The sequence below is a fragment of the Drosophila mauritiana genome, chromosome 2L, assembly GCF_004382145.1.
Source record: "Drosophila mauritiana strain mau12 chromosome 2L, ASM438214v1, whole genome shotgun sequence".
Taxonomy (NCBI): domain Eukaryota; kingdom Metazoa; phylum Arthropoda; class Insecta; order Diptera; family Drosophilidae; genus Drosophila; species Drosophila mauritiana.
Genome location: NC_046667.1, coordinates 10,334,175 through 10,356,544, shown reverse-complemented (window position 1 = coordinate 10,356,544; position 22,370 = coordinate 10,334,175). Strand labels below are relative to the sequence as shown.

At 42.2% G+C, this 22,370-nt stretch overlaps 2 protein-coding genes and 1 long non-coding RNA gene across 4 annotated transcripts in view; 1 reads left to right on the top strand and 2 right to left on the bottom strand.

Annotated features, from left to right (window-relative positions):
- LOC117140991 (E3 ubiquitin-protein ligase TRIM9) overlaps positions 1 to 22,370 on the bottom strand; it is a 75,161-nt gene that overhangs the window by 44,737 nt on the left and 8,054 nt on the right. The gene's annotated exons all lie outside the window — the stretch shown is intronic.
- On the top strand, positions 289 to 1,908 carry LOC117141038. Its single transcript, XR_004459449.1, has 3 exons — positions 289 to 675; positions 732 to 1,696; positions 1,757 to 1,908. It is a non-coding gene; the product is annotated as an uncharacterized LOC117141038 (long non-coding RNA).
- On the bottom strand, positions 7,477 to 8,246 carry LOC117141018. Its single transcript, XM_033304285.1, has one exon. It carries the CDS (start codon positions 8,123 to 8,125, stop codon positions 7,565 to 7,567), a length of 561 nt encoding a protein of 186 aa, XP_033160176.1. The 5' UTR covers positions 8,126 to 8,246; the 3' UTR covers positions 7,477 to 7,564.

The following is a 22,370-nucleotide window of genomic DNA, read 5'->3' as shown; positions in this document are numbered from 1 at the left end:
CCTTCGTTGTGACGCACAAAACGTAGATGGTCCGGATGAGGAGGAGGAGGAGCTGAGCTCAAAGTGGCGGACGGACACTCGTGGCTGGCGCTTAGCAACAGATAGACAAAGCTTCAGGCCTAAGCCCACGGGCCACGCCCCCTCCTACCAATACGCCCCCCCCTGCGGCGGCTTACAACAAAGCAAAATGGTAAATAAAGGCCAAAAGCGATGACAGCGGGCGTTGAAATGGAAATCAAAATCCGACCCCATCCCAAAATCAAAGCAAATCAATGCGAGGCTATAGCTTTGGACTCCCCTCTAAAAAATTGATGAAAATTCGAAATTGAAAATTTACTTTGGCAATTTGGATTGCAGCACCGTTCCGACAATGAAATATGTCAATTTCAATTATGCCCTTCGCCGCGGGCCAAAAAAGTACTCGAATCCGAATTTATTTCAGCGTTTCAACAAATGTGTCAATTTCCCTGTAAAGCTCTATCGATTGCAGAATTGGCAACGCCTTCAATTGTGGCATCCGCATCCACATCCACATTCTCTGGGCGGATTGATTGTCTACAGGGTAATTATAGTTGTTAGGGCTCAAATGTTGGTCCGCAATTTGCTGACAGTTGTCAGCCGCCCGAGGCGCGGATTTCGAAGGAATAAAGCACTCAGTTTCCCAATAAATCGAATGTAAGTTGGGACCCATTTTAGGTAAGCTCTTTCACTTAAGTATGTTCGAATTTCAGTAGAATATAACTGGGTTTAAAATCTGTTTTTAATCAAAGGAAAAATATAAATCAGAAGAATAGAATGAAGTCTAGCTTTCAACATGAATAATCATAGTAACAGGAGGTACTAAGCAAAATTAAATGCTTTTGCATAGTTTTCCAGACTTTAAATTATTATAAATTAAACATTCTAAGTAACTATTTTGATGTAAACACGTTGTGCTGGCAAGCGGAAGCATAAGTAGCATGTGCGAAACTTTGCACAAATCACGTTGAAAACTTTGCGCGAGACTCATCAATTTCGCAGGTCTGCCGTGAGAGATTTCCTGTAATATAAACTCCTGGAGAGGAGGGCCGCATCAATGGGCCATAAAACTTTCGCCCAACACTTTGCAGACAGGAAATATGACAGGGCCCGCACAATAAAACGAGCTGCCGGTCATTTGCCAATGTCTAGCTGACTGAATGACTAGCTGACTGACTGGCTGACTGACTGGCTGGCCATCGCTGTGTCCACCAGATTGATTTGCAAGTGGTTGGAGGGCAGAGCCGGGATTGAAATTGAACTTGAAAAGTGCACGGCAGACAGACGGCATCGCAATGACAATGACAAGGCTCTCACGATTACACAAAAGCCAGCCAAGCCAGCGGCAGCAGCAGAAGAAAATAAAATGCCACGACTCCGGGACTCCGACGACTCCCTGTTGTCGATATGATCTCGTCATTATGTCGCCAAAGGCAGACACCGTAGTCCCAGGGTAGTCCAAGGGTTCCGAGGGAACCTGGCGGCGGATCTCGGGGGGCAAAGACGTCTGCAAGTTGCGTCGTGTGGGCGACACATTTATGTGAAATTGATGATGATTGAAAGCTGCATCGCGGTTGGAAAGGCAAGGAATTATTGGACATGACAGCGTGATGCTCACGACATTTGCGGATAATAGATACATTTATAGCTAAGCTATATATTTCAACACATTTTTGTGGTAAATTGATCTTAAATGTATGAACATAAATATTTATCATATATCCCTATACTCTTTTAGATAATTCCATTTCATATGCAAAGTTCCTGACATTTTCTCATCACCAAAGTACATTTGGAAGAAGTATATATAGCAGTGAATGTCTAGAACACTAGCTCATCTCTTGTTGTAATCTTGTGCCATCCGCTCGCCGATGTCGGCATACGAATTAAACAATTAAAAGCCAAACAGGCTGTGTTGTATCCCCACACCAGCCCATCCCATTCCATACTTCCATTTAGGGCTGGCCACAGATTTTTATGGCGCCACGATGTTCTTTAAGATATATGTGTCAAAACTACTTGTGTGCCATCGTAAATTTAATTCATAGGCGTCTGCGTCACCAGCTGATGATTGTCATCATCATCATCGTCGTCATGAGGATGATCATCCCAATCGCAATCAGAATCCCAATCGTGTGGGACTTGGAGGCGAGTGCTCATTGCATTTTTATCACTTACGCGAAATTGGTTTTTATGTGTCGGGAGTCTCATGTGCGCCTATTAAATGGAAACGCTGCCTCCAATTCCTTTGGCGACCGCACTCGACATCAATTCCACATATCACAACTACCATAAGTAAGTAGGCCTGTGCGTACGCAGTACGTATACGCAGCGTTGTCCGGGAAGGCAGTTAAATAAAATGCTCCGCTGGCCGTTTAAGCGATGGCAATCAGCCGAATAGTCAAGTGATATATGGCAGAGCACTTTCAGCCACCGAAGAACTAGGAAGACCAACGAAGGAGACTACTGTTCTTAGGGTCTATATTGTCATTGTTTTATTGATTTATAGGTAAGTAACTGGTGGGGTTGTGCCACTTGAGACATTTCAACTTACGCTTAATTTGGGTATTGAATGGATGAAATCGTTGGAAAATTACCTGCAATGAAAGGAGAATTGTATTATTAGACAGAGAATTTAACTGGGATACACAACGTTGGTGCAGAACAAACTACACAGTACACGTGATATATATCATACTATTAACTCCATATGCCTATCTATGACCTGAAGCACACAGGGCAAACAAACTTCGACCACCAGATTCCCCCTCCCTCATCCGGGGAATGAAAAATCTGTCAAGCTCAACAAACTGACAACTTAATGCCACAAGCCGACCAACCAATCCCATCCAGCCGCAGAAGCAGCCAGGATGAGGAGGACGACAACTCCACAGGCATAATGACTTGGCCAGACTGGTCTCTGTGGTAAAATTTAATTTAACATACAATTCAGAATGCCCGGCGACAAAATCTCTGGCCAGCAACTAGGGCCACACAATGGCCAAAATTGTTGCCAGGACACAAAGTTTCCTGACCAGGAGGAGGTGGTGGTCGGTGGTGATGGTGGAGTCGTAGAGTTGGAGAGTCGAGGCCCAAGGCTCGAACCCTTAATTATATTGAGTGTATGAAATCCTTTGGCCACACAATGGCCGGCAGGAAGTGAAAGTGGCCATGTCCTTGTCCCTGCTCGCCGTCGTGTTTAATCCAAGCAATTTGCAATTTTTGGTAATTTAACTTGACAAAACTTTTTAATGGGGAGGAAGTCACCCCACTCACGGACTGACAATGGAAACGAATGGCATTTGTGGCTGCCGTTCGATTCGATTGGCAACTGTTGCCAGGATTCAGGCGAGCTCCTTAATCCCGGCAAGGAAGGACCCTTCGAACCCTTCAACCGCCTCGAATAAAACCATAATTTTCGATTGTTATGTACTTAAAGGCGAATTTCGTCATGTGCGCTGAATGCAAATTTCGTTTTCAATTTCGCTTTTTATGTCTGCGCTTGGTCTATTATATTTTATGATTTATGTTTTCGCAGATTTTGGGTGAAAGGGGTAGATCGTGGCAGGGGGCTACATTAAGCGGACTAAGGCGTTAATATCCTTGGTGCAGGATTTGTCGCCGCATGGACTGGGCGGCAAAAGAGTTGTGGCAATTTACGAGATGATTTGATTTTAATCTCTAACCGCCCTATGGGAATACAATGCGAATTGCGTATTTTGTTTCTGCTGAATCGGTGATGGCAACAGATTTAAAAGCAAATATTTATAAGTGAAGGGGATTAGAAGAGATTTATGTGAATGAGAAAAGTTACCGACAATGATCTGTGGCCTCCTTCGTGGGAGTATGGTGTGAATTATGCAAAATGTTTAATATAAGTAGCTTAAGGCATAGATTTATTTAGAAACAAAGTTGCTATTGCATGACTTACTCAACTGTTTATGAATTTACCTAATCCCCATTGTCGCATCAATCATTCGCAGCTCAGAACGTATTCTATCCATGTACTTCAATATTTTCTGATAACTCTAATTACAAATAACAACAGCAGATCGCGTTGACGACAGAAGTTTCAGCGCTGAGGGAGCATAAAGTTCAGTCGATAAAAAAGGAAAATGAATGTCCAACCATAAGCCGTAATTTTTGCGCAAAAGTCGAGCTACTGCGCCCCCGAAAGCAGTTTGAACTGTCAGAAATGACAAATAGTCCGTCGAGGATTTAATTTTGAATGCAGTCGCAGTGCAGTGGAAATTAACTAAGCGACGTGGAAAAAAAAGCGATTCTGGGCATTGGGAAAAGTCAGTGGGAAAAGCACCCACCATGGCAACACAGCCACCACCGAAAATCTCGCAGACGGAAAGCGGCATTAAAGCGATCACACACACACACACACCTTCCCAATGAAAATCGCATCCCTGCCCCGCCGCTTTTCATCATTTTCCGAGGGGTGCGTTTGTCCAAAAGGGGATGCAACCGGGGCCGTTTCATGTTTGTCCGGGAAATTAGTTTGGCTCAACAGCGGCATCATTGGAAAATGAAGGATTTTCAGTTTAGAGCGGTACGAGTATTTATAAATTACTCGTCCGCAGCACAATTGCTCAGCCATACGTTTTATTGCAAATTCTGGAAGAAGAGAAAAAATAAAGGATTCCGATTCCAGGTTGCTGGGACTACTACGCACGTGGATGAGAGAAACCCCTCGAGCCATCCACTTATTAAAAATACTTGTTTGTTTGCAGTACTATATCTGCAACTGGGCATTGTCTATGGATTCTCGGGTTGCGTCAACTGGCTTTATTTGCGATTCGCCGGGGCATGTAATTACATTTTCGGATTGCACCTTTTCAGCAGGAGAACTTCGCACAGACAGGTCAAAGGATGTGGGAGTATGCTTTGCAGGCTCAACATTTTACATGTTTTCAAAGTCCACTATTTGGCAAAAGTTTTTCTTGTTTTCATGATTTTAAGGCCCGCTAATGGCTTATATTAATTACTTCCTACCACTTATCTGTGCTGCCCACCTTTTCTTGCCTAAACTGGGCTGTAACATTAATCATTGCATAATTTCGTGGTTCATAGCTCATCGGCACTGTAAACTAAACTCATTAATTACTACAATTAGGCCATACACATTTTTTCCGCTAGCCCTCAAATTGTTTAATCTGGCAACCGATTCAGGGCCGCACTGCCTGCTAAATGATACGCACGCGACCCAGGAGAACCCAACATTGGTAAGAACAACTTCCCATTTCGAGTCGTTAAAATGGTCCGCTTCGGATAAGAAGTGGAAAAAAAAAACTGAAATGAAAAGGGAAAATGTATGTAAAACTGCCGTGCTAGACTCGGCTGCTTTGATTAATGGTTTCTTCCAGCACGTCATAAGCGGGCAGGTCCTGGCAAATCCCTACCCCGCCTTTTAGCCATCAAAGCAAAGCTCCTTTTTTTGTATTTCTTGTATTTTTTTGTGTGAAGGGAAAAAGAAAAGACTGGGCCGTGTCGTCCAGTCAAGTATAATTAACAACTTTGTTGGGCCGTTTGGGCTTTCCTTTCGCTGTTCGTTAAGAAATTGCAAAAACGTTGTTGCTCGTTTTATGTAAATGATGTGTAAACACCACGTGCAGGAGTGCCCCGAAGTTCATAATAATCCGGAGCAGTGCAACAATGTGGCATTTTGAAAAATACTCGATGCATATTCCGTGGCGCATGTCCATTAGCATTGGGTAAAGGGACTGAAACGAGAGTACAACGACACGTGTCGCAGCGATTTATTAGCATAATTTCTCTTCCTCAGGTTTTTTAATGCTCGCCACGGAAGCATTAAAGCGAAATGGATGTTCATCTACCCGAAATGATCCGAAGGAGTGAGAGTGAGGCGGACTCGCTTTTCAATTTCCAAGGCAGCCCCGGGGCCATCATCTTCGTCAGCATAAATTCCCAGGAACTACTCCCTTAATTGTTGTGCATTTATCAACCTGAGCACACGAAAGCACTTCCAAAAACGGCGTCAAACTCTCGAACGTCTTCATCTCCATCTATCCAGAGCCATCCAGAAGATCCACACTTGAATCCAGTTCGAGCACTTTAAATTCTGGCACACAAGACAACGCACAGACATTTGCTCGATTCGAGTGCAAAGTAGGGAGTCTTGTGCTATTTATGTCTTACTTAGTAGCACATTTGCTGTGACTAGTTCGTAAATTAATTGGATTTGCAATTACACGCCCCACAAGAGCCAGACTAACAAACTGTAGAAAAGTGGTGGGACAAAGCGAGGCAGTACTGCCAGTATTGAATGAGAAGAGCTGACTAAACGGATAGAAGGCAAAATATGTGTAGAGTCTGGAAGTTGAATGGAAAAGACCCTGAAAAGAGCAAAATAATTGAACGAGTGTTGAATAAGATAACAGAGACAAGTGAACTCATTGAGAAGCGCATAGAAAGGCGCGAACTTAACCTGAAGGTTAGGTACTAATCGATACACATATATGTACATTCTATAAACCACAAAAGTGCTAGCACACAAAATCAGAACCAGAAATCTTTAAGTACTCTCACTCCCTCATAACATTCATATCCCTTCCTCAGATCGACCATTACACTAATTGCTGGCATACAACATTTTTATTGCATTTGCCGACTCCTTTTCTGGAATTTCATGCCGAACATACCGCCACTTAATATGCATAGCAATAAATGGTCATATACGAGCAGAGGCTCCCCAACTCTGGACCTCAATTTCGCCAAAGGAGCAGTCAGAGAAACACTCACACATAAACACACAAACGGCAGTATGGAAAAATCAAAGGCAGGAAAAGCGAAAGCAAATTGCTTGAAGGCCTCACCTGTACAAACCAGTCCCTGGCGAACATTTCAATACAAATGAAATCGGCAATGGAAACGGACAGAGAGCAAATTTCATACGAAATGAAATTAGATTTTTTGGCAGTCGAGGAAATTGCCGCACGCACGCAAACACCAGAAAATATTGAAATTACATCCAGGAACGCAGAATTCAAAAATATATATATCGCCCAGGACTTCTATGCAAAATAACCGCAGGCCATTTGTTTGTAGACAAACATTTGGCATTCTGTATGCCGGTATCTGAGCATCCGAGAGTGGTTTGCGTGCCCAGTCAAACGGAAATGGGCAAATGCCTACGCAAATGTGCGCATTTCAATTAAATTTCCGTTTTAATCACTTTTACAAGTTCCATTGCCACCGTTCAGAGTGGCCAGCATGGGTTAAGCGGGGGGTCAAAGCCCCATGTTGGTATGCTCACTCATTAAAACTGTGTCTGGGGTCAGGTCATGCGAACTAATTTGATGACGTGGATCCGTGATCTGCCATCCACTCCTGAGCTAAACTTGTTGAGAATCGCATAGAGACGCGCTTCACTGATGAAGGATTTGGTTTCACCAAGCGGAAAGCTCGTATGGCTCTTTCAAATGTCTCAAATTAAAAATGTTATGTAACATTTATTAAATATGTATGAAACTTCAATTCTCTTACTAGAATTTTGAAAAATACTATGGATGACCGTGGCTTAATTTTGAATACTGTATCTGCGCCCGTCCGCTACAAGTGTGGTTTCACTGTCCGTGCTCTCCTGATTGTAGTCTTTGTTGTTCCACACCAAGTGAACAGGTATGCTGAGCGAGATTCCCGACGAGGCGAAGCTCCGGCTGGTGATTGTGGTGTCCGAGCTGCTTCGCTCATTGCACAATTCCTCGTAGGGCACCAGTGCCTTATCTGCAGCATCCGAGGAAGGATCCTCCTTGTCCCAATCACCCAGGCCGCACTCCGAAATGATAGGCGACGAACGGGCTCCGCTTTCCGCCGAGTTCCACGCCTTATCGCTGGACCTCTCGTTATTGCTGTCCATAATAGGCAGCATGGATGGCAATGCCTCCAGATGTCCTCCAGCTTTCGATCTCGGCATGGAACGCAGACTCTCCTCCACGGGCAGGGAACTGCGCCGCAGGATCTTCTGCAGCGCCTTGAAGGATTCACGCATCTCCAGAAGCTGCAACTCATCGTAGGGTTCGGTGAGTGGAGTGTTTGGCACCGACAGGGCGTTGATAAGAAACTCCAGGTCATCCTCCATGGCTTTTATTGATTTCGATGATTGTTAGGTGTGTTCCAAGAAAACTTTATTTAAATTTAGAAATTTTATTCAAATTTGATTTCTATGCTGACGATGAGAAAAGCAAAGCTAACCCCAATGCCTCGATAGAATCTTTAACTTTCATTATTAGAAAGTTTTATATTCTCTTCATTTGTATAAATTACTTTCTTATTACTTTATTGCATATTTGGTCTATCGCATCATCGTGTAATTTGTGCCTCTCCATTGGTTGTCCTTTTCGAACTGCAAACTTTTTTCATTAATTTCGTCTGAGGGCTTTAAGAATGGCATCTTAAGTTCCTGTGCCGCCCTAATCTACATCCTCCCACCGCTCCATCCGACTCCATCCCCACCGAATTTCGCTACAAAGTCATTACGAACAACTTAAGTTTGTGTTAAACACGCCTACATTACCAGATTTTGCATTCGGAGCGGCAAAAAGCAAAGTTTAGGGAAAGCAGCCGAGGCAGAAGCGAACTGCAAGAAGTGGAAAACTTGAGTTTGGGTCCGTGTAATAATTGTAATTTCGCAGTTGCCGGAGGAGGAAAGCGAGGCAAACCGAGGAAAACACGAAAAATAACAATCAGAAAGCATTTAGCAGCAACTTCTGAAAGCGAGAGTCCCAGGGGAGTCGAGTTAACCAAAGTGTGTTCGCTTGTCGACGCCAGGTGGCTTCCTCTATGGTCGAGTTGCAAGTTCGTGTGTTTCCGATCCAAGTAGTACATATGTGTGGTATGGTGGCTCCCCTTTTTCGTGTGTCAACGCATAGGAAAACTTGAACTGCCGGAGGGAGGGAAAACCAGAAACAAACCATGAATTCCTTTAACGATTAAACAAGGAGCAGGATACCATATAGGATACGGTGTTCCTTCCTCCTTCTCCCCGCAAAGAAACACACATAAATCTCGTTTTGGGGTGTATCCCAGAGAGTGTGTTTCTGTTTCGCCTGGCGTGGCAATTTTAATGGCCTGACCTACTTACTGTTCCTGCTTTTTATTGATCACTTAAAGTAACTAGCGTTTCGTTTAATTGCGCAAATTCCAACGCAAACATCAGACTACGCAACTTCGTTGCTCACGTGAAAAGTTTTGCCACCGCTTGTCCTGCCATTTGTCAGGCATCAGAAAATATGTTTAATAATCTGAACGCATTACCAAAACAGCAGCCACTGTGCAAACAAACGGAAGTCGAAAGGAAGGCGCTTGTGGTTTGGGGCACCAAGGGGTTGCAAGGATAGCGACAAGGGGCAGACACATGTAGACGACTCCAAAAGGCTGAGGACTCCAGACAGGCAGACAAAACAAACAACGAGGGTGAGATGGAAATATATCAGCAGAGGCGAGGAGCAGCGAGGAGACCTGTGATACCAAGGAGCATATTTTTGGACAGTGGGACAAAAATAAATCTTATGCCTTCTAAAAAAATTGATGAAAATGGATGTACAAACTAAAGAATCATTTTGTAAAGTTAGGCTTACTTGACACATGCAAAACAAATATAAAAGTTGAAGAAATGAATGATTTTTTAGCAAACTTTCCCACTGTGCCGAGCTGCCTGCCATTTGGTGCTCGTCTTCCAAGTCGCAGAAGCCTATTAAATAACATGGTCCTACACATGCGACCTCCGAGGAAGGAAGACAGGCAGCCGCCGAAAGTTTTGCTCACAATTGCCAGGATAACGCAGGAGTCGCAGGAGTGAGCAGTCGCAGTCGGAGGAACCCAAAAGTGGTCACATGAAAATATGAAAATATTCATGGCTAAACAGAAAAAAAAGCCAGCAAATAATGACGACAACAAAAATACAAGAAAGTGGAGGGAAAACCCCGACAAAGTAGAGGGAAACTCGCATGCAGGCAAATGGCAAAAAGTAAACAAATAAACAAATGGGATCGGGCTGTGTATACTTCGTTTGATAGAGGAAAACTTCAAGAAGGATGACGATGGCGATGAGGATGCGGTAGTGTGGTAGTCATCCACCCATGTCTTAGATATTTGCATATGGAGCTGGAGCAGCTTCTGCCTTTACTATTTGCCCGAGTGAGGCATCTTTGGCCAAATTTAGGGGAAAATTCTATTATTTTAGCTGCTCAAACAACTACTCAGACTCGCAGCAGTTAGTTGTTCACTTTGTCAAACAGATGACCGACCACTTGAGTCCTTTTGAGACCCACTACATGGGTATGTAAAACATTTAGCCCCCCGTTTCCTTTGGGCAACTTGCACTTTGAGCTGCAGCTGGAAAATAAATGTTCATTTTGTAGTTGTCAATGGGCTACTTAGTGCAGTTGAAACATCGCCCATTGAAACGGAGGAACAGCCAAATGCCATGGAACAGCAATTGAAAAGTAAACGAAACTAATGCAGGAATTTGGCAAAGTGCCATCGATGGATGCTGGTATGTATGTTGAGCAAAAGTGAAAAGACCCCTAAAAAACTACACAAAAAAGAAGTTGAAGTAATGGGGCGAAAGGATACCATGCCATATCAAATTTTACACTAAAAGATAAAACGGAAAATTAAAGACATTATTTTTATGAAAAACATGAACTCGACATTAACCTTTTTGCAAGAAAAGATGAAGCCATATCATTAACTTCCAAGAAGAAGCCGAGATTTACCTTTTGGCCTCTCGATAAGCAGCTCATTACTCAAATGCAGAAAAGAAAAACCCCGAAAAAGGTCGGGAACAAAACCCCCGAATTTTCTTCTTTTTTTTTGATTTACTGGGCTCGGTGAACCGCTTGGATCAGCTAAAAATGGCCGAAACATAATAATAATTTGTTACATGGAAAGAGCACAGTGCAAAGGAGATAAACAAAATAAATGACAAAAGCATGTCAGCACAAAGCCAACTAGAATGGAAATGGAAAATGGATCCGCTGCTCGAATTCGGGAGGCTTTTTTGTTGCAACCCTCAGCGATTTTTTGTCTTCTTCCACGGGACTACAGACTACAGACATTTGCATAAATTATCATTTGTTGAGCCGGAACAAAAAAGCCCAGGATGGGCAGAGATATACCTTCGCAAGAAGGCATTGCTGGAAAAATGGGTAATAAAAGCCAAATGCATAAAATAACATAAAAATAAAACAAGAATTTATGTTGCTGGAGCTGAGCAACGGCAAATATCAAACAAATTGCAATAAAATGCAAATTTAAATAGAATCGGCAAAGTTTACATAAATTCTGGCCTTACATTTTAAAGCCAGACGAAAATGTTGCTGGCTAAAACAATTTGAATTTAAATATTTTATGCTTAATTTTAGAGTATTTTATTACCGAACGCAGACCGCAGAAAGCGGTGAAGTCCCCCCGGCTATTTGGTGGAAAATGGGGAGCTTGGGGGCCCAGAACCCCAGAACACCCCTTGTTTGTTTCCAAGCAGCTGAGCACAGCTGGGAAAGTGGTGCGGAAAAACGAAGACAGCATTTCCCTACGTTTTTAATACACTTTTCCACCGAACACGCCGGCAAAGAGCAAAAAGCAACAGCCGATGGCAGGTGAAGTCCACCCATCCGCCAGTTGTTTGTTTTTTTTTGTTATGTTCTTTAAAGGAAACTTTTTGTGCACAATGAATTTTTGCGCATTTTCCACCTGTATGAGCGCGCCCCGGGAAAAGCGGAGTGCTGGGAAATTCGCCCAGGAAATCGATTCGTTGTGGTTGTTGCTCTGGTAATGAGACTTTCCATGACCAAAACGGAAAACGCCAAAGGAGGAAAAGAGCACAATTTTCCAATGTTTTTTTCCAGCTCGTTTCGGGTGAATTCGCAACTATGCAAATGGAAGGTAAATAACGAAGCTTAGTCCTTTGGTTCAATTACTGGCAAAGGAGCCTGGAAAGGCTCCTCTTTTTGATTTTCTCAGGGTCTGGGGGGAAAGGCTATTAGCATGTGGGTGAGAAAAATGAGGAGGGCAGCAACAAATCTCAGCTAATTAAAGTCAACAAGCAGAATCATTTGAAATGCAAATGTCAAACGGCGTAATGGTAATTTGCGAGTGTGTGTGTGGGGTGAAAGACAGAATAATGTGTGTATGGAGGAATTAAGCTAGCCAAAAGAGCAAAAACCAAAGAAACCCATTGTTGTTGAAGATGACTCGACTATGTCGTACCCATTAGCATGAAAATCTATATGCGGAATAAGCTATTACTTATTTGAATGCTACAGTTAGGCATGGTTACTAAATACTCCACTTTTGACTTGTTTTGTATCTTGTTTGTGTGATACCCTATAAAAATCTACTTCCCTACCAACCCTACCAACTTTTTCCCAGGATCCCGATCCCTCACATGTTCCATAAGGGCCCTAACAAGTTTAAGCACCCGCACAAGAGGCAGCACAATATTTTGCTCTTTAAAACTGAAGTACACAAATTTTGATGAGGGTAATTATTGCTTGAGTTGAATGGTAAAAGGGTAAACCGAGATTTATAACCGAAATGGATAGGAAGCTGGGGTGTGAGTAAAATAACAAAAAAATTAAGATAGAAGGAAGCATAGAATTTCAATTAAAATTAGCAGCCAGGTCGTTAATATAAAATATTGCTAATTAGATTGCTGCGGACGCGAACCAGTAGCATCGCCTCCGTCTTTTGCATTGATTTTGACACGGTCATGAATATTAAATTACCAACTCACACATAGATGCCACATAGATGTTTATGGTGTTGGGGAGAAAAGTTTGTCTGCCATAAATTAAAATCAACGCCCATGGAACACGCCCCTTTCTCCCACTTTCACCTCCACTCCCCCCGCACAGCTGCCACTCAGAATGTTGACGGTAATTAACTTTTAGGCATTTTCTATGCATATTTATGTGAGGCGTGCTTTTTGGAGGTGGGGCTTGGGTCGACTAGATGGTCCTTCTGCTTGCATAGCATTAACGAGGGGCAGTGGGTGGTGGGTGGTGGGTGGTGGTGGGGCTGTCCCCTCGCCACGACATAAGATGCGTGCAAGGCCGAGAAAATTACACTTTTTCTTTCTCTCTTGACAGAGGATCTCTATTCGCATGGGAAAGCCCTACATCCCTACAAGGACCTTGTATTCATTCATCGGAAATTCGCTTTCTATTTTTACACACCATCTGTAAATGTCATAAATAAATAATGAATTAATCATACAGTTTAGCGGATTTTTCTTTAGCCCACGCCAAGAGTTTTCAATTGTGAATTCGAGTGAAAGAAGTCCTTGAGTTTTTCCATTTTCTACACTCCGCGTGATGTGCACTCATTTATAAATTATTAATGATGTATTAAATATAAATTGGGGCGGTGTTCGCTTTCAAGGGATCTCTTTTTGCGTCTGGCAGCTTGTCAAAAACATAAGGAGGCGTTTTTGAAAAAGAATTCGTATTGAAAGACTGGAAATGCGAGTTTAATGGAACTTATTACTTGGCACAATGACAGAAAAAAATATAAGTACTGCTTAAATCTATTAATATTGCTATCAAAATATCCATCTACTGGGCAATAGTAAGTAAATCAATTTGTTTCCAATAAAAATTATCTCTTGCCTGACAGGCAGTGTCTTAACTTCATTTCACCCTTGCAAACATTTCAAAGTGTTTTGTTTTTTGCATTTTAATTGAAGGCAACGGCAAACGTTGTCATAGAGCGGCACTTAAAACTCAATCAACTGCATCTAACCATATTAAAAGGAGACCCAGGAAAAGCTGCGGCAAGGGGAGAACGTATAACGCATACGCCATGTGGTGCATGGTGCACTGATGTCGTCGGCATAGAAAATAAAAGAATGCAATCAATTTGTCAACGTCTGTGTTCTGGTATTGGTGGATATGGCACCGTTACACGGCCGTATATATGCATGTGTGCTATGTCTGCATTCCGTCCGTCCGTTCGTCCGTCTGTCAGTCTGTCCGTAAGTCTGTCCGTTTGTCCGTCCGTACCGCTTCCCCTTCATCCATCCGCCGGGCCATTCATTCATCCATTCGTTCGCCTGTCATCACACACGTATGCCGGCAATTTATGTGTCGTCTGGGTCTCTGGACTTTTTGCCTTTGCATTCGAGGGAAAACCAGCAAAACAGAAACAGCACCAAGTAAATAAATTTAAAAGCGCTTAAAATGGGCGGTTGGGGCGTGGCACATCTGCAATTTACCATGTCGCAAGATGACTCGACAACATTTGCCGTCTGGGCATCGGTTTCAGTTGCAAGGAACGTCAATGATGATATTCAAGTTTACTGTGACACGAGTAAATTCAATTAAAACACCATGTCTTCGTTCACCGGGCAGCTAACTGGTTTACTTTCCAGTTGAAACTTAAAATCAATTACTCCTGCGATGATGAAATACTTTGTAAGCTTTGCAAGCGGCTGCAGCAAAAACTCTAATGGTTTATAAACAAATTAGGTCTCACTTAAAGTAAAAGTTTATGGTAACTATTTTATTTACTTTTAATACTCCTTTTAGATATTTTTATGCACATTTTGTGTTCTATTCCTAATTTGTGGCCCCGCCTTGGTTGCAAAAATTGCAATCCTTAATCACATAACGCAGATGCTCCCGCCGGAGGATAAGGACTTGGACGAGAGTGGGGCAGCTGGAGATCTCTGCACTTGTGGGTTTTGTGAACTTGTGTGAGACCAAACAGCCCGGGGCGAAAAAATAGCTCAAAAAACAAACAATGCTGGAAAACAAGAGTCGTGGAGAAGGGTACGAACGTGTTGTTGCTGTTGTCGTTATGATATTATTGCACTTGTCAGCTCCACACACACGCACACACACCCACTCCACAAGGACACTCGCACACACACCAGCACAATTATTTGTAGCACAGATGAACATTCCGCAAGCTGCAAGAGACGCCACAAAGTATGCAAAGTTTTTATGCCAAAGCGCAAATGAAAACAGCAAACGACGATACACAAAGTTACAAGGATATATGTATGTAGGTGCAGGTGCGGAGTGAGGCAGAGAGAGCACGACTGTAATTCTGCACAGGTATGCCTGTGCGAGATGCCTACAAAGGCATAGCAAGGACCCAGTAGTATCCAGCTGGAAATATGTCAACACACGGGGCGTATGAGTAATAAGTGCGAGCACGAGCCAAAGACAACAGCTGCGCATCAACTGCGAGCGGGAATCAAATTTGCACATCTGCAGCGGAATGAAATGCATTGAAATGTTAGCCACAGAGCTATGGCATGCATAACCCACTCGAAGTCGGAGCATGGGTATCGCCAGTCAAAGGTGGATGTGGAGCAAAGTGAAACATCGCTGCACTGTGAGAAGTTTCATAGTTCATCAATCAATCTTAAGAAATCTCAAAACTTACTTAAAAACAACTTATTGAAGTTCAGCCTTCTGGTTAATGCGTTGGTTTAATTAATTATAAATTCTTTAAATTATTTTTAAATTTCTCCTAATATTTTCCACAGTGCAGATGTGTTGAGTTCTATACTTCCTTCACGGCTGCCATCGTTATTGCTTTTGGGAATATGCACGGCATGCCGAACACCCGCCTCCCAGTCCTAATTCCATTTGCATGCCGCAGCTCGAATCAGTCTACTTCTGTTTTATACATTTTAATTTGAGTGAGCGAGTCGAGTGCTGGCTGCCAGGACACATCCAGGATTCCCGCATGGAGCTCCATCCTGCTGCCATTTACCGCAGAGCCTGGCGAGTCTCCACCTACGAGGAACCCATTCCAAGTCATGGTCTCCCTTCAACTCGGCCATGTCTCTTGGTATTTCGCCTCGTCTCGTTTCGTTTCGTTTCGCATCTATTTTTTATAAGCAGACGCAATTGTTTCGAAAATGAAAGGTTAAAATGTTAAATGCGACTTTGGCTGAGAACAATGGGTTAAGGGTTTGGCTGCTGTCATTGTTTTCTGCCAGAGGGTTGGCTGTAACCAGGAAATGCAGGCCCCCTTGGAGAGATCAAAACACGAACTTTGTCAATGAACTTCATATGTAAAGTTACTGGCTGGTTATAGCAATCTGAGTTTTGAGCGGGTCGTGAGTTTGATAAATGGGCTCGGGGAAGCTGGGAATTGCTGCGTTCATGGATTACTACAAATTCAAAACAAATATGTGGGTTTCAAGCCAACTGCTTAGCACAATATTCTGCCATAATTTGTGAGAAATCTCAATTTGGTTCTAGCTGTTCTTTATTGGAGATAGTATAGAAAGTATTCCTTTTATTGTTTATGCTAGCAATATTTTCCTTTCGCCACACAATATTCATTTTCAATTTCACCTATGCGTCAGCTTCAGAAATGCATTAAATTAAAAATATTTACGCAGGATACAGGCACTTTTCTCGACGCACAAGAGCCAGTCTCGAATTGAGTGCGCCAGCCAGGATATTTTAGTTCTTGGCCATTGTTCATATTAAATTTTGATAGCCAGCCATACATCCGCCCGAAATGAGACAGCCACAAAGGGATGCCAAAGCTTTTTGTTCATAAACATTTTTGTGTGTGTTCGCCTGGTGAGGGGGAGATGGGTATATGGGGGTATGGCCAGATGGAAGCACTCTGGAATGCCTTTCTTTCCTCTTTTGTGGGCAATTCAGACATTAGAGATAGGCCAAACAGAGATGGTCAATGCAAAGAAAAGGAAAATTAGGTCAGGCAAACAATAAAAATCATCAGACAACGCTGAGACTTGATGAGCAGCTCGCCAGCTCGCCAGCTCGGCAGCTCGATAAAGCTGCAGGAAAAAGGACATTCAGGCTGAGAAGGAATGGCTGGGTTTTGGTGGGGGCAGTCAACCCCTAATGGCATAATCTTCACTAATTTAGCGCTCATTAATTTCTAGCGCTTCCATTCTGTTTGATAACACGAAGAGCGTAATTGAATTAAAAGTGGCAGCAGGACATGGGCCGAATATATCCAGGATTCGGCAATCATAAACATCAACATGTCGAGAAGTTCTTTTCGTTTCTTTTCCACTGCCAGCATTCTGTGCTTTAATTAAAATGGCACAATCAGGACGAAGAAAGTCGCCTTCCGTGCGTCGATATCTTCGACATTCCGTTCCGTTTCATCCTAATCAGCATGCCATTTGTGTAATTTGTGTCGTCCTTGGCGGCGTAGGAGCTTCTGCCAGCTATCGCAGCCTAATCATCTCGAGACCCATTTGTTGTTACGGCCTTTGCCATTTTCACCCAGCCCGGTCTTTTTATTATAATTAGATACGAATTGCCGAGCACTCGAAGGCAGAGTATCCTGCCAGTTCCGTGTCCTGCGTCTAATGTCTAATGCCAGTCTCATCATCTCATCAGCACGCAGGACTCTCCTTTGTCTTATCCCTTTGCAACTTTGACTTCCTGCCGATTTGGTTGGGTCAGCAGTTTTTAATTGAATTGCACGCAGCGCGTCCTTGGCCCCAAGTTCGCTTATTATGCGCATCTATTTGCATTTTCCATCCACAAATCGTCAAATGTAATTTCTTCTGCGGCTAATTGTGTGTTTCTGCGGCTGAGAAAAGTTAATCTAGTCAGCAAAAAGTGAATGAGAAGTGCTACTCAAATTGAAAATTGTTAGGCGAGCAGAATTTTCACCAACTTCAGATAGTTTGGGTAAATTTAAAGAAAAGTTTGCAAAATCAAATGGTGTTTTTAAAAGCTAAAATGAGTAACTTCCTGTATAATTTTCGATTCCCATTTATATAATAACACTTGTCCTTTGCTTCATTTTCATTCATGCCTCACTGAAAATCTGCAACATTATTCTGGTCACTTTATGTGCCTTTATCTCTTGCCAACGAGCAAAAGGCTAGATGGATAAATGGGAAATAATTTAATAAGAAAAAGTTCTCCCAGATACCCATTGACCTTTTTTTTTTTGCTAGCTGAATGTGCAAAGCGGTTGACATAAATAAAAAATGTTACAACATTTTGGCACATTACACAAAATAAAAGCGATGAGAAAAGGCGAATTCCCCAAAGAAAAACGAGTGAATGGGAAAATGGGGCTGAAAATAGCCTGATAAAATTGTGAAAAACTGCGAAAATGTGTTGGGCAATTCTCGGGAAAACGTCAAGACGAAAACGGGTCAAGTAATCAATTCTATTGGACTGGCTTCAGAATTTTTCCAAGGGATCCGCTTAATTAGATCTCATGCTCGTGGAAAGTTTGGTCTTCTCCAAAAGGGTGTTCGCATTTATCTAAATTATTTCGTTAGTGGGTCCAAACAAATTAAAATAAATGTTTGTCAAAGGTTCGCACGAAGAGTCAACAAATTAAAAATTGTTTGTGTGGGCGAGGTTAACAAAAAGGGGAAAGGTTTTCGGGGTCATTTGGGCAGGTGTTGGCCAAAAAGGTTTTCCGTGTTTGCTTTTTTGGCCCAAAAAATCAACCCCTTACCAATTGCTTCATTATATTGGAGTTGTGTGAAAGGTTAAATTTGTACAAGTTGGGTTTAAAAAACCAATGAAACTTGAAGGACAAAAAATGTGGATGCTTTAATATATGTATTCAGATTGTATATGTACACATGAAATATCGTTTTCGTCACTAGTGTGATGAGCATTTCTCCCCCTATTGAATATTCAGAAAAAGTGATTCCATCACAAAATGCCTCCGGCGAACGGAATGATATAAATTCATATCTGCTGCAGGGGCACGTCAAAATGTTTATCAACAATGGCCTCAGGTTGTGTATTGATTAAAAAATTTCGACAAGCGCCAGACGGCCGGGAAATGGGGAGGAAAATGGTAGGAAAATGCTGCCTGCACTTGTTGACAGCCTTACGCCCGGGGTCATAATTTCAGTTCAAAGGCCGCTGTGAAAACTTAACAAAAATTGTGATTTTAAGCGGCTTTCCAGCGCTTTCCAAGAGCACCGATGATGAGGGCCGTGGTAAGCCACGGAAATTTAATTAATAAAAATTATTCTGCGGCTCTTTTTGTTGAGATTAACAGGCTTTTTTTTAAGTCCTTGGCCACGTGTTGAAAATCTGATTACAATGACACTCGAATGCTTTGATTCTGGTTTCCATTAAGCAAAATGACCAAGAGGCAAATAAGGACTTACTTGCGCTTCAAAAATCAAAGTGGACAGAAAGCGGGATTTACATACCTGAAAAAGAGAGCAGAAAATGGAAATTAGTTGTTACGTTCTATCGAAAGCCAAGTATATAATACTTAAAGTCACTGAAACTTGTGCTAAGACCAACAGATAAGATATGAGACAAGTTAGACGACACTAAATTAATTAAAGTTTTTATTCCATCCGATAGTAATCGCAGTAAATTACAACTTGTACAACTTGAGCAGCCCCTTTACTTAGCCATCAACTTAGTAATCAACTCAAGTCAACGCCCCACAAAGTTACTACCACTCTGCTATCTGTAAATAAATCAAATTGTTATTGCATTTCAAATCAGCAGCATTGAATTATTAATGCCGCCTGCCTTTCGGCACAAATGAAACATGCTAATGGAGTGGAGGAGATATGCTGACCAAAAGCGGGCTTAAATCAGCTCCAAACCAAAGTCCACTGCCAGTGGACAGCGGCCAAATGCTGACAGCTGACAAGCCGCAATCCGCAGAGATAGGGAGCGCAATCCTCCACCAGGCACTCCAAGTCCAAGTGGGACAACAATAAGCCAGCCGGAGGCGGGGCACTTCACGCGCCCTGACCACAGGACACGCCAAAGACCAGGATACGAGCGCAGCCGTTGCAGGTGCTCACCTGAGGAGCCCACCTGGGCAGAAGCAGAACCAGTAGCAGAAGCAGAGACAGTGGCAAGCAGGCGAGGCACTTTGAATAGTTCATGAAGTTGTCACTTTGTCGGGCGTAGCATGCCCCATGCCCCGTACAGTGCGCCCCCAGTGCAGTGGAAATGGGATCTTGGCTACGTGATGAAGATTTATTGCACTTATGTGATTGGTTGTAATTTAACAACGCAAGTGCTTGTATCTAACAAGCAAATTTAAAGTTTTAATTTTAGATTTTTCGAGAAAGAGAAAGTGCAGTATGGCATAGGATACCTATAGTTCACTGTATCTAACTATCCTTTTCATGCTGTTCATGACTCTGTACAAATAACTCTCTTATCTTCCGTGACAGATGTAGCCTTAAAGCCATCATTTCACTCCAATTGATTGGCAATTGAGACAGGGACTATCCAAGGTAATGCTTTAATGCCCCAGGTACTGGAAAATATCTACAACCCATTCTCTTCTTGCGTTTCTCAAACTCGATTAAGACATTCTCTCCCACGATATAAAGGAAAATGGAAAACCATTAAGTTATCTGCGATATATGATAATTGGGAGCAAACATTAATAATTTCAATGTGGCCCATAAAACCAAATGTTATTCGTTATCGATGCCAGTTATGTGCTTTGATTTCGATTACCCCCATGTACTCGATTCCACTCCTTGGCCCGCTTGTCGCTTTATCAGTTTTTATAGTGTGTGATTCTTGTGAAATGCAATAAACTTCGATGTTGATAAACATCTGTCAGTCTGTCAGCGAGTGGGTCGATTAGGGGATGGGGTCCCTACAATCCCCCCACTCCTCCCTTCACTTTGAGGTATTTTTATGGCTTGCATACGTGCAGCATGTAATTGCACCCTCGTGCGGCGCTGAATGCTCAAGTAGCTGATCCCTAACGAGCTCAACTTCCAGGTGACAGCGCCCATCGAAGCTACTAAATATTGAGATTCCCAGATATGTATGCTCGATTATGCGGATTGGTGCATCAAGTCACTTTTATGAGCAGACATTAAATTTGTCAGAAAAGAGGGCAGCGATTAAAAAAATTATATTTTATTGGGTTTATTATTGATGGATTTTTAGTGTCATATGTGGCTAGATTTAAATTGGTATATTGTTTATTCATATTATTTGATTTATAGTCATGTCTATCAATAAACTGACTGCAATCTATACAGCTTAAAAAATTTCTTAATAACATAGATTTAATTAATATTTATAAAATTAAATTTAAGACCAGTTGATACTACTATTCAATATAATCTTATAATTTTATATTTATTTATAATATTTTTATTTATTCTTAAATATTCAGCATTCTTGCACATATTCCACAGATTTCCTGCATTTAAGAATGCTCAAAATTTGCTCTTCTAAGCAAATCCCCTGTTATTCCTCACCTAACTATGCCATTAACACTTGACCAGGCGGAGGAGCTGGGATTGGGTCACATAAGAGCCCGGAACGATAGCCATCTCCCCACTCCATGCCCCCTCCCAAAATTGGCCCACATTCACATGCCACACACGCAGCCGGCGAAGAAATTTAAAACGTCAACAAGCCCGTTGACAGTTGGCGCTGTGCAGGACTCGTAAAAAACTGCGTCACTCGGATGGGGATGCCCAGTATATATATATATATATATACAGAGGGATAGGGATACGAATAGGGACATATGTATAAATATATGTGTGTTTGTGCAGTCGAGTGTGCACATTGTAGTTTTTAACGACACCTTACAACTGCTGCTCATGTCGCTCGTGCCACATGTGGCATGCTGGCTGATTCTGCGGGGTGACTTTTTGTGCGGCGGCTAATTAAAAAATGAGAGACGAACACAAAATGAGCAGCGGGTATATATGTACATATATATATTTTTTTACGGCCCCATTAAGTGCGAGCGTCAAACGTTTAACAGTCATAAAAGCGCCGCCCAACCACAAATTTAATACGAATTCAGCCATTTAATGCATTGGCAAACAAAGAACATTATTTAATTTCCACATTGGATTTTCATTAAGTTTTTTTTGTTTTTTTTTTTGATTGCGTGCTGAAATTCTTTGTTTGTCGCCCAGTTCATTTAGTTGGAAAATTTGCATATGCATGTAAATTAAAACTTCCGTTTTGACACTCCAAGTAACAACAGAAATGTTGCATTGATTTACGTATTTATTTTGTTTACGCATAATTAAAAACAATTTCCAATTTCGATTTTTGCGCCAAACGGCGGCTGTAAACTGTTTGAATTTCATTGCCATTAATTTGCATATGGGTAAAATCCGTGAGAACGCTTGGATAATATTATTGTTAAATCGATTGTAAATTTGTTTAAAGCGCACTCTCTGATTTTTATTTATTGCCTCAGTCTGAGATACAAATCCCCTCTACACTTGTTAATTGAACGCCACTAGCAGTGCGTTAAATTAAAAACACAATTTCCACCCAATTAACCTAATACTATTTTCTTGGGCAACGCTCTAATTTGTTTTTAAGTCCGTGCTGCGACAAATTGATTCTACTGCCTTGGCAATCCAG